This window comes from Mus caroli, chromosome 9, assembly GCF_900094665.2.
Source record: "Mus caroli chromosome 9, CAROLI_EIJ_v1.1, whole genome shotgun sequence".
Taxonomy (NCBI): Eukaryota; Metazoa; Chordata; class Mammalia; order Rodentia; family Muridae; genus Mus; species Mus caroli.
In genome coordinates, this window is record NC_034578.1 from 30,714,874 (window position 1) to 30,728,166 (window position 13,293).

Consider the following 13,293-nt stretch of genomic DNA (forward strand, 5'->3'; position numbering starts at 1 on the left):
GGAGAAGCCCAAGGCTCTGGCTGTGGAAAGCCTGGTTCACCATGTCCCTTCACCAATCCTTTAGGAGCATCATAAGGCAGCCTGTGGGACATAAAGCCCTGACCAGGAGAGCGTCCCCATCACCATACCTCTTTCTCCCACCTGACACAACTTACCCGCTTCTTATCACTCAAGATGGTCTCAATCCAGTGGAAGTCCATCGCCTTGAAAGCTACCAGGACCAAGAGCGTGTCTGGGTTGTTTTCTATTTTAGGGTCAAAGTGGGCCGACTCAGGATAGAAGAGACGTATGGTGGTCTTGGAGCCCACATCTCCCTCATAACCAGCCACAGGAGCATTGTTCAATCTGGCCCAGGAAAAGAACATCCATTACTAGAGATACCAGGCCTTTTGGCAGCCCCGTTTGGGACATCCAGGACCCAAAAAGAAGCAGGAGGGATGACCACACACCTGATGACCACATCGTACTTGTTGATAACACCTCCCAGTGAGCTGTTCCGCAACCGGTGCCCATTTCCCACCACAACACAGCGACGACACTCGAGGCTGCCATGGGAAGAGGAGTGTTCAAACCCAGAAGTAGCCCATGCCCTGCTGAACTCTCACTGATTCGGATCTGCCTGGGTTGGGGGTGGGGAGGAGGTGTGTGGGGGGGGGAGGGCATCTCAGATTACTTCTAGGCTCTTCTCAGCCATGCCTCAGGCATGCTAAGTGGCCCTGCTAATTGTTCTACTGACCTCCAAGTCTTGTACCTCAATATGAAATACAAGCAAGCCACGCATTGCAAAGAGATAATGAGAGGAGTGCCACAAGAAACCCCAGCACAAGAACTGTGCAAGGTGGCACACACATGTAACTTGGCACTGAAGAAGTGCCAAATCCAGCCTGGGCTACAAAAAGAAACCCTGTCTCAAAAGGAACCAAAAGAAAAAAAAAACACACAACAAAAAAACAAACAGAAAGAAGAGGGGAGGAGAAACCCTAGGACACAGCTTCCTTGCCTGTTGCCCAGGTCTGTCTGTTGCCATGGCAATACCTTCAGCAGCTTCTGTGTACTCTGGCATCTAGATGCTCAGGCTAAGCCGTTGTGATTTTAGAGTACCAATAGCTCCTGGAGACAGGCAGGCTACCGCAGGTCAAACTGGCCACAGTGAACCAAAGGCAAGGCACTAGACCATGATGATTTCAAACTGGAGCAGGGAAGTGAAGGTGCCAGATTATAATGAGAAGAATATCTCCTTACCTCTTTATGCTCTCAGGTATAGAATAGCTGGTGATGGCCAGCACCCGGAGAAGAAGGTCTTCTACAGGAAAAAAAAAAAAAAAGGAACAGAAGAAATAGAATGAGTGAAGACCACGGTCATCAGCATTCTAAAGGCTGCTCCCATTCAACTCCCAAGATTCTCCCTCCTTGACATAGGTACCTGAGCCTGGGCAAAAGAACCCAGACATGGAGCCAGTGGATAGCAACATCCAAGAACGTGGCCCACAAGATCAGAGCTTGAACTGTCCACTTGCTTCGGTAGAACAACTCATTGAGCACATTAGTCCTTCAGAGCAGTTCATAGTCAGTGAGATGCTTTCCCACTGAGCTGAGAAATAACTTACCACTTCCTTTAGTCCCAAAGGGCAGCTCATAGGTGGATGGTGTCTTTACCCAGAAATAATCCTTAAGCTGCAGAAAGATGGGCTGTTCCCTAGAACGGCTATACAGCAAAGGGATGAGAAAGAGATTAATCTGACTGAACAGGGTCAGGCCCCTGACTACAGTAGCTGGTCTTTGTCCTTCTTCCAGCTTCATCTACCCTCCAGCCCATTAGTGCTGAGGCAAAACCCCTCAGTCCTAAATACCCTGTCCCATCATCTGGTACTTACTTGCCAAAAATCTTAGAGGCTTGTCTCTCTGCCTCACCCTGGAAGCATGGCTCTTTCTTCTCTGAGATGGGAAAATAAAAGCTGGAGAGAGAAAAAAGAATCAGAAGATCCAGTCAGACTGAGGTCCTGATGCCACCATCCCAGGTAGGATCTACCTCCCCTGTGGTGGTAAAGAGGTCCCACAGAACTGGAGAAGGACTTACAGACTTAGTATCTCCTCAACCCAAGTTCCACTTTGAACACAAATCATTGAGGTTCCAGATCTTTCTGCCCTAACATTTCCTCTGTGGGGGATCACAGAAGCCACCTGGAATACCATCCTACCTATCCCCCAACCCACCCATCCCCATGGAAGGACTCTTTGAGCTAGCAGCTAGCTGAAGAGGAGATGCCAGGCAAAGGGTCTCAAAAGTTTCCTGCCTGGCTAGGTACCCTGCTTTTGCATCAGTCCATCTTGGGCAAGAAGCAATAGAAGAACACAGAAAGCATACTTACAACTCAATGTACTTATCTTCTCGGGAGATGGAATACCACACCATGACAACAACAAGGATCAGAGCCAGGGCCAGGAGCTTCCAGTCTGCAAGATACATGCACAGCAGAGCTGAAGGCAGAGGCAGGCAGGTACAGTTCCAGGCCGCCTTCTCCTTTGCTGATACTGGGCCCCTCCACCCCCAGCACAGCAGACGCAGTCTCTGGCCTTGTCCTGCCCTAGAGAGGGGCTGGGACTGAAGTATTTCTACTGTCAGGATAAGAAGAGTGTCCGTGGCTCCAAGTGTGACCCTCTACCACCCCTGCGAAGGTCCCAAGTTGGTGCTGACAATGACTGCTGGACCTTCTAACATGGGGGACCCCCAGGACAACACTCACGAGATTTGCTGGTCATGTTTCTCAGCAGATAGCAGGGTTCCTGGGGAGAAGTATCATCCCGGCTGCCTCGGGCCACCTAGGAGGCAGGAGTCCCAGGTGTCAGTCTAGGCTCAGCCTGCACACCTAACTAGACACACCCCCTGCCTGCCCTTTTCCTCCTCTAGGAATCATGAAGCCACTATGTGGCAACCAGTCCCAGGTGATCTTCCTCCTAAATTCTCAGAGGGCAGTATGAGGGATCTAGGTGGAGCCCTGCTACAGGAAGGGGAACTAAGGTCCCAACCCTCTTTCACTTCCCATGCCTGACTTACCAACACCAGTCTCTACTGCAATTTTCCAGCACTATGACACCGGAAGAATAAGTTTGGGGGGGAAAGTAGGTGTGTCCACCATTTCTGGCACAAAAGTTAACTAAGCTAGAACTTGATTCATACTGTGAAGGTCCTCAAGAAGCCCCACTTCCAGTCCTTCTAGACACTAACAGTACTCCGGCCTCAGTTTCTAAGATGCACGGTTGAATCAGGAAGGAAGGCCAGTGCAATAGGAGATGTGGTCAGGAAACCTTGATGGTATAGCTCTGCAAGGAATCATGGGATACTCCGAATGGCAGAGGGCAGAGGCCAGCGAGGTAACTGGGAGGAAGTCAGGAAAGAGTCAGTTGCTCTATGGACCAACTCCTCTAGGACCATGCTACTAAGAGATCTATGTGGCTTACCAGCCTAGAGGGATATATAGATGTCAAATGCCAGCTTCTTCCAGCCTATATCCCTTCCATCCTGTTCTGTTTCTCAAATGATCAGGAACAGAAAAAAAAAAAAATCACAGAGCCACGCACTAAATACACACATTTCACAAACATAGGCCTTCATCAGCTCGGGTGGGGCCTGGGACATGCATTGTCACACACAGCTCAGGTGACTCGTGGCAGACGATCAAAGGAAGCACTAGTTTGTGCTCTCCTAGAGAAAAATGGACATCTTAGCTTATTTCTTGAGGACAGGACAAACACCTGTTGGAAGGGTTGGCTATCATAATCATAAATCTATGATTTTGAGTGCAGACCTATTATGGAGTCAAGCCTGTGACCCCAAGTGGGGGCATTTCTCAGATGCCACTATGAGTTCAAGAATGGTGACCAAGAGCAAAACAAAACAAATTAAAAGAAAAAACAACAACAAAAACAACTTTGTGTAAGGGAATAGGGAAGTCCCAAACACTTCCTCATTTGTCAGTAGGGTTAGCAGCAGCCACCCACAAAATCCTGGAGAGGACTGAGAACGGCCCTCCCCATAAAAAAAAGAAAAAAGACTAGCTTTTGTTTTCTCTCTCCCCTTCTTTCCTTCTCTCTGTCTCTCTCTGTCTCTGTCTCTCTCTGTCTCTGTGTGTGTGTGTGTGTGTGTGTGTGTGTGAGAGAGAGAGAGAGAGAGAGAGAGAGAGAGAGTTTGATTCACTGACTGACTGATTGATTCTATAGTCCAGGCTAGCCTATGACTTACTATGTAACTAAAACTTGAGTCCCTCCTTCTACATACTGAGATAATCGGCAGCTGCCACCACACTATTCAGCCAAAAGTGAGATTTGTAATCCTAAATTTCCAGTTAAAATCACCCTTAATAATCCTTGACAGCTCTCCTAAAAGTGAGCATCCCTTCTCTTGCTACCCCCAGCAACCGCCAAATCATTCCTCATCACATGGGCCTCTTTCTCCTGCATGGCTGTCTCCCAGGGGCTACACAGGGAGACCTTGTCTCCAAAACTAATTAGTTACTTATTTAATTAAAAGCATTGAGTGGATGAGTCTTCTTTGAGAAACTTACATCAATGCTCTGGGGTATATCTTTCTTTCTAAGCACTTCTCTCTTAGCCTTCATGCTTAAAATACATTAAAATATCTTTAATAAACCCCAACTCTGTTCCCCTCCAAAACGTAAATGCTTTAAAAACTTAAAGCACTAAATGAATGGCATGTTAGGTGACCATGGAATGTCATATGTCCTTCTCTGGCTCTCATTTTCTTCAGCCGTCAATACAGGAAGCAGATCGATAGATAGATCCCTGCTGCTCCAATGCGCTTGTTAGTTTAGGAACGTGGGCACCCCAGGGACCCTTATTAGCAAATCGGAATCCTAGGCCTCCTGCATATCTACAAAATCAGAATGGAGATTTGAACTTGACACTACATTTGAGTCTGAAAAGCAGTGTTCACGGAAGAGGTTCTGAACGATAGCTGAACGGGGAAGTGGCCTGTTGTAGGGGTAACAAGATGTCTCAGCACGGAAAAGTGGCCACACCTGATAACTTGTTCCCTCAAGTTGTCCTCTGAGCTCCATATACAAGTACACACACACACACTCCCACCCCAACATCAAAAATAAATAAATGTAAAAATAAAACCACTTAAAACTCTTAATGAGTATTTATTCTGGTCCATATGAAGAAATTCTGGTTCATTACTCTAACCTAGCCCTGGAATTTATGTACACATGGCGAGCCAGCAATTCTAATGTGCAGGAAAACCATCACCTTAGATAGACAGCCTTCAAAGCTGCCTACTTAACCTTTGATGAGCACACTTTGACTCCAAGGGGTATGGGTTAGGCCTGCCTGAAAACTCTGCCTCCATCTGTCCGAAGATGAAACAGCCAGAAGGCCTCATCTTGGATTTTATATCCTCCATAACCATGATCTAAATGAACTTCTATTTATTATATAGTATCCCTTGGGCCCTGCTAGGACCACACTTGGAGTTATAAAACTCTGTGCCAGAATTGTTCATTAACTGCCTTCTCTCCTACCCTCCTTCCTCCAGATCTTTCCTAAGAGAGGATGGGGATGATGGGGGTGATGGAAGGGGATGGGGGGATTCCATTTAAGTTGGCTATACAATGCATTGACCTGAGGGTTTAAAGTATCCAGATGTCTAGGTCTGGCTCTCCATGATTTTATTATATTAGTTAGAAGTCAAGCACCAGGAGTAAAAATGAAACACCCGCCCCCCCAAAAAACCTACCTCCTCTATGATGCCAGCATGAAGCCAAAATGGAAAATACTACATAGAACAGGTTCCAGAGTAAATGACAACAACTTATCCACACTCTGGCTTGACCTTTAGGAAAGAGACTTTGGCTGTCACTGCTAAGTAGCCTGGAGCAAACCCAAGCAACAAGACAGCTACTCCTTCTTTGGCTTCTTTCCCAATGCAGGTCTACCCTGGCACATCTTTTTTTCTAGATGAGAACCAGGACAGCTCTATGTAGCCTGGCTAGTATTAAGGTTTGCTCCAAGGTGTCCAATCACAAACTTAAGCATGCTACTTCCTTTCCTTGCTGGGCTAGCCCAGAGGATTGCTTTGTATCTTCGGGTATTCCAGAGACACAGGCTTCTTGGACTGGTTGCTACAAGGACAATCTGTTGAGGGGAAGCCTGCAGTTGATCTATCCATGTCCAAGGCTCAGTAGCCTCCCCTCTGAACCAGTTGCCAAGTAGAACCATTCATTCATAGGTCAGCTACTATGCAAAGCTAGCCCACGGCAAGATAGCTGACTGCACCCTTGGTATTCTGCCATGAACAAGGTGTCCCTGGCTTAAAATGAGCTGATGAACCTAGCCAGGGGACATGGGAAGAAACAGAGCCTGTAGGAACTGGTACCCAGCCAGTGCCTGCTATCCAAAAGGACTTCAACTCGATCAATATCCCCAAAGGCTGAGCAGGAGACAGGCAGCCAAAGGTTTGCTGAATGGCTCTATGCCCTTTAGACCTTGATTTTCTGTCCCTTAGATTTTTTTCTTTGAATTGAACTCAAGCCTTTGGCATGCTAGGCAAGTGCTCTACTATGGAACCATGTCCCCACTGGTTCTCAGTTCTGTAGGGGAAAAAAGTAGAGCCCTTCTAACATCTTCAGACTCACCTACCACTTTTCTCTCCAAATTCTACCACCCAGATGAGAAACCCCAATCTACCACTTTCCCAGAATCTGGTACAGCCAAAGCCACACCTTTTTGCCCTTCCTAGTTTTATCTCTGACCAATAAACATGCTTCTCTCAAAGTAACTCTCTGTGGCTGCATCATCCTTCCCTTAGGCTACCCTTGCCTCAGGCTTTCCTCCAAAGCTAAACCTCTTCGCCCCACTCCCTTACCATCTACCATCTCCACCATCTCCACCTGTCCCTGAGAAACGGAACACCAAGCCTTGTTCTGGCTTAGAACACTCCATCTCAGAAACCATCTATCTCAAAAGCCACTCTTGTGACCACTGATGCTGGCATTGCGCAACCAGGAACCTACAAATTCAATCCTTATGCCCTGCAGATACATCAGATGCATGCCTGATGATCGATACTGTCAACCTGTCAGGATCTAGAATCACCTAAGGTATATCTGAGTGATCTTTCAGATTAGGTTTAATTGGGGTGGGAAGATCAACCACTCCAAAGGCATCACAGTTCCTCTAGCTGGCTGTGGCCAAGACTAACTATAAGGGAGGAAGTGAGCTGGGCACCAGCAGAGGGCCCTTTACTTCCCCTATTTGCACGCAGTGTGACCAGCCACCTCTCACCCTGACTGCCAGGCTTTTCCCACCATGATGGACTGTACCCTCAAACTGTGAGCCAAAAACAAACAACCAAACAAACAACCAAACAACCAAACAGTTCCTTCCTTAAATTGCTTGTTAGGTATTTTGCCATGTCAACGAGAAAAGAAACTGATATACTGCAAGTGTCCCCAAGCACACTAACAGAGCCTAGATCCTTCCCACAGCATATTCCATACCCCCTTCCCCCAACTTGCCCAGGTTTTTCTGCACTAGGATACCTCATATGGTTTAAATGTGAGCCCTTACGTTCGTGCATTGAAAACTTGATCCTGAATGTGTGGTATTAGGAGATGGGACCTATAATGAGATGTGTAGGGCTCAGTAATAGAAAACCTGTCTAGCGTTTGTTTCTCAGTACTTTGGGCAGAGAGTTCTGCCCTCATGAGTGAATTAGCCCCCCTCCCCCCCACACACACAGAGGAATGGATTCTATAAGATGGAAATGGAGTCATTATAAAAAGACAAATTTGGCCTCTCACCCTCTCCCCTACTTCTACTCTCTGCCCCTCCTTCTGCCTCCATCTGTCCGAAGATGAAACAGCCAGAGGCCTCATCTTGGATTTTACATCCTCCATAACCATGATCTAAATGAACTTCTATTCATTATACAGTATCCAGGCTACAGAATTTGGTTAAAGCAGCACAAAGCAGACTAAGAATGATCTAATCTTGATAAGTAGGGCAAGTACTGTAACAAATACCTGAAAACGTGGAATTACCTCTGGAACCGGATAGAGAGGAGAGGCTAGAAAAAATCTGCATGTGCAGGCTAGGAAAAGTTAAGATGAACAGAGATTCAGGTAAGGGCTCACATTAGAACTGTAGGGAAAGTCCGGACTTTCTTATAGATTATACAAGTGGTGTAGAAACTAGAGTAAAGGCCATCCTAGTAATAAAGTGGCTAACAATATGGCTGAATTGTTAGTGCCCTAAGACTTTACAGAATAGGAGGAAAGAGGATATTTGGTGGAAGAAGCTTGGTCACAAAGCACTCAGGATGCTGTGTGGCTTAACTGTCTACCCTAGATTGTGAGTAGAAAGATGTGATTGTAAAGTGGAATCTAGAAATCAAATAAAACAAAACTTAGGGATCTGAAGGTTTCTCAGCCTGAACTCTGCAGAAAATTAAAAGCAATTTCATGAAAGAAAAATGCAGGTGTGGCTAAGTAATCATTTGATAGATTAGTATAGACAGAGTGAGGTCTGAGTCTATTCACACAGGACAATGGGAGAATGACCCCAAAGGCCCCTTGGAGACTTCTATTGAGGTCCCTCCCATTTCACACCCAGAATGCCAAGCTTCAGAGAGAAAAATAATCAGAAGAGAAGCCAGATCTTGGGGCTTGTTGCCAAGGGCTAAGATAAGTCTTCACACCCCACATTCTTCACAGCCTCCTGCTGTCTCAACCGCTCCTCTCTGGAGCAGCTTGACCCATCCTCTTAAAATTACCACGAGACAAGCTGTGGCAGTGGTCACTCAGTGCCAGCTCTGTAGATACAGGATGTAAGAGCAGTGGGGCATGACTTCCTCTGCCTGGATTTCAAAAGATGATAGCAGCAAAGAAGACTCTCAGGAAGACAAGGCCTAGCAGAACTGTGGAGTCAGAACACAATAGAGTCCTAGGAGGTCTAGTGGAACCACAGGGTGGGGTGGAACCATCCACAGGGTGAGGCAGAGCCTTCCATGAGAGCTCAGAATTGTCAGGCAACCAGAATGTACACAGACCAGTTACAGTGCACTCTCTTCCTATTATTTCTATTGTCTATCTCACTATTCTAGTGACTAAATAATTCAAAGGCCAAAAAAAAAAAAAAAAAAAATTGCTATGAGAATGAAGAAATTGTCTCAGGATACTTGATTACATGGTGAACCCCAAGATTGTATACTGGGAAAACTTGTCTCTAGTTGTGATATGGCTCAGCCCTAGCACACACCTTTAATCCAAGAGCTTTCTGCTTATTGTGAACAAGATTAAATAAAGTCAACCATAGGTCAAGAGGCAGAGCAAGCAACCAGTTAACAGGGAGTGGAGATAGGAAAGTACCATAGAGTGAGAGCAAGTCAGGAGGAGGGAGAGAGAGATGAACAGGAAGTGGAGAAGGAGAAAGGGCTTTTTCCTTCTGGGATATTGGCTGAAGAGGAAGGTTGGCTGGGTGCTTTCCCAGCTTCTCTGAGCCATCAGGCTTTCACCCCAGCATCTGGCTCCTGGGTCTTCATTTGGTGAATCTAACAACTGGGATTTTATTTTAAAAGCAAAACAACATTTGGTGCTCCAACTTATGGCATGACCCCACAGACAGAGAAATCACTCCAGCTGAGGACAAACTGAGAAGACATCCGATTTAGTAAGCCACCTGTGAAGTCCTCAAGAAGAGAGTTAAGGATGGGAAATGCCATAATACAAGACACTAGGACTCCATATAGTGCTACTTTAGATGGCTTGAAAATATAAGCAGAAAATAAAAGACTAAATGACTTGACTGAAATTTGCTCAATACTAACTATGATTATTATCATTTTGGCATTTCATATTTTATTTTTAATAGCCATAGTAGCTTTCTGTAACTGCTCAAAGGAAAAATATTTATAGAGATACAATAAAAATAAAGCTATGAAAAGTAGATTAATAAGATACAAGCTTTAGAGAGACTCATAAATGAAAATAGGAAAAATATTCAGACACAGAGAAATTTAGGCAAGAACCTACCTTGCATGATGAAACTGAAGAAGGGCTGCCCCAGGTTGTTAGAAAACCAACCTTCGTTTATCCAATTACTATACAAGACCTACTAGCAGATGACAGGCACCCCCAAGATTATGAAGAAATTTCATGGAATCCTATAGATTTGAGGAGATTTAAGGAAGCAATCATTTCATATGGTGTGCATCCACCCTGTATGAAGCAGATATTGAATTTATGGTCAACTCAGAACAGAATTATCCACCAAGGCTGGAGAAAATGTGGCAACAGCAATATTGGAAGCTTACAATGGCAAGCATCGTGGAAAGAGGAAGCTAGGGTCACAGAATGACTAATTTAGGCTAGAGGTATTAATTTTTCCCAAGATCAATTGCTAGGTGAAGGTCAATATGCTGAGTTACAAAGGCCGCATGAATTTGATGATCACACCTTGGCACTACGTCATCTAGCAGCTTTAAATGCTGGGGATAAAGTTGAAGAATCAGGAAAGAGGTCTGAGTCATTTACCAAAATTATACAAGGCCCAAAAGAAGCCTTCAATTATATTTTGCAAAGTTTGCTTCAGCTGTAAACAGAATAGTATCAGATTCAGAAGTCAGAAAAATACTAATAGAACTTTTAGCTTTTAAAAATGCTAATTTGGAATGTAAATGGGTGATTAGATCTTTAAAGGCAAGATCAGCACCAAAAGATCAAGAGATTAGAAATCTGGCTGATATTGGATCTCACATTTATGATGCTACTCTAGTAGGAAAAGTAATTTCTAGAAGTCTTAAGAAAAATAAAATGGCAGATGTTCTAATTGTGGTAAGCAAACTCTTTTGAAAAGGGATTGTAGGCAAACTATTCTTAGAAATAATGTTTCTTCTAGTGATAATCCAGAAAGAAGGCCCCAGCCTTATGGAATATACAGAAGGTGTGACAAAGGAGGGTTCTGGACTAACCCTTGCAGATCAACACAGGATAAACAAGGTAACCCTTTGCCTTCAGGAAACACCCTACAGGGCTTCCCACAGGCCCCCACATCAAATTTGATTCAATCACTCAGTGCCAATATTTTGTACAACAGCTGTCAGAAATAACCATACACAGTTTCCTCAATGTAAAATTTACCATTCTATGGACGATGTCTTACTGGCTGATTCGGATGCAGATACCTTAGCAAAAATGTTTGATTAAAGTAAAGAGAATTTTGCCTCGGTAGTGATTATAAATTGCTACTGAAAAAACAAAACAAAACAAAGAAGGGATTCTATCAACTATCTAGAATATAAGATTGGTTTACAGAAAATTCTACCATAGGAAGTACAAATCAAGACTTATCAAGTACAAACTCTTAAAGAATTTCGAAAATTGCTGCGAGATATTAACTGGCTATTGTCTACAACTGGATTAACCATTTATTAAGTAATTTATTTCAAACCGTACAAGGTGATAAGAACTTAAATAGGGCTGGAGAGATGGCTCAGTCGTTAAGAGCATTGATTCTTCTTCCCGAGGTCCTGAGTTCAATTCCCAGCAACCACATGGTGGCTCACAACCATCTATAATGAGATCTGATGGCCTCTTGTGTGTCTGAAGACAGCAACAGTGAGCTCACATAAAATAAATAAAATCTTAAAAAAAAAAAGAACTTAAATAGTCCAAGAAAACTATCAGCTGAGGTTGAGACAAAAAATTGGCTCTGATAGAAAAGAAATTACAGTATGCACATGTGGACTGATTGGATCCAAAGCTGTATTGTACTTTCATTATTCTGCCCTCTAATCATTCTCCCTTGAGGCCTGCTCCTTTTAAAATAACTGTAGCCATTTTGTATTTAGTCTCCATTTTGCTCAAAAGGTGACATTAAATTCAGGTATTCATATGGTTTGTGTGGTGATTCCTCAACTCCAACACTCCAAAGGAATTCTTATGCAGAGAGAAGATAACACGTTAGAGTGGACATATTTAGCACACAAACAGAATAAAAAATTAAAGACCTATGTAGAAAAGCTTTCTGAATGATCATGAAAGGAAAAACGAGTCTTGGCCAATTTGCAGAGATAGACCCAGTAGAGATTGTGGCACCCTCTACTAATGCTGTAATTGTCTCACTGTGGGCAGAAAATGAACATCAGCAAAAGCTTGTAGTAATTTTGGGGAGATTAATAACAAATATTCCCAAAGCAAGAGACTTCAGGTTATAAAAAGAACTAATTAGATTCTCCCTCGTATAGTAAAAGGGACAACACTTTCTGGAGCCCCTACATTCTGTACTGATGCAAATCAATCGGGAAAGGCAGGTTATAAGTCAGAAAAACCAAGTGCTTCAGAGTCCTTGTGTTTCAGTTCAAAAATCAAAGGGATATGCCATTTGTATGGCTTTAGAGGAGTTTCCTGAATCTCTTAATATAGGTACTGACTTTCAACATGCAGAAAGAGTTGTTTTACATATTGAAACTGCTCAACTTATTCCAGATGATTCAGAAGTAACCTCACTATTTACTCAACTACAAGTAATCAGAAATAGAAATCATCCATTGTATATAATACACATCACATCCCATATTGGTTTACCAGGTCATCTAGCACAAAGTAATGATGAAATTGATCAGCTATTAATAGGAAAGGTGCTAGAAGCCTCAGAATTTCATAAGAAACACCATATTAACAGCAAAGGCCTAAAGAAAGATTTTTTTCTATCACTTGACAATAAGCTAAGGAAATGTCCTACCTGTTTTTTGTATAACCAAACTCTATCACTTGCAGGAAGTAACCCAAATGATACCCCCCAAAATGAAATTTGGCAAATGGCTGGTTTTCATTTTACAGAGTGTGGAAAATTAAGCTATGTACACTATCCCATCGATACATAGTTAAGTTCTGAGAAGGCTGATTCTGTAATTACACATTTATTACATGTTATGGCTATTATGGAGATGCCTGTACAAATTAAGACTGACAATGCTCCAGTATATTCCTCAAGTAAAATGAAACAACTTTTTTGCATATCACAACATAAAGTATATTACAGGTATACAATGCAATCCTACAGGACAAGCAGTTATAGAAAGATCTAATCACACTTTAAAAGATATGCCTAATAAGCAGAAAGGGGTAGTGAAGACCCCAGAGACAGATTATATAATGCTTTATTAACTTCAGTTTTTGGTTTTTTGGAGACAGGGTTTCTCTGTATAGCCCTGGCTGTCCTGGAACTCACTCTGTAGACCAGGCTGGCCTCAAACTCAGAAATCCGCCTGCCTCT

General features: G+C 43.6%; 1 protein-coding gene across 2 annotated transcripts in view; it reads right to left on the minus strand.

Moving 5' to 3' along the window:
- LOC110302302 (CMP-N-acetylneuraminate-beta-galactosamide-alpha-2,3-sialyltransferase 4) overlaps positions 1 to 13,293 on the minus strand; it is a 106,570-nt gene that overhangs the window by 6,439 nt on the left and 86,838 nt on the right. For both annotated transcript variants that reach the window (XM_029481913.1, XM_021173144.2), the window contains 7 exons: positions 2,745 to 2,820; positions 2,370 to 2,454; positions 1,875 to 1,955; positions 1,608 to 1,705; positions 1,243 to 1,303; positions 450 to 545; positions 156 to 345 (listed from right to left, as the gene is read on the minus strand). In XM_029481913.1, the coding sequence (XP_029337773.1) occupies positions 156 to 345; positions 450 to 545; positions 1,243 to 1,303; positions 1,608 to 1,705; positions 1,875 to 1,955; positions 2,370 to 2,454; positions 2,745 to 2,820 (687 nt within the window). The remainder of the gene's footprint in view (positions 1 to 155; positions 346 to 449; positions 546 to 1,242; positions 1,304 to 1,607; positions 1,706 to 1,874; positions 1,956 to 2,369; positions 2,455 to 2,744; positions 2,821 to 13,293) is intronic.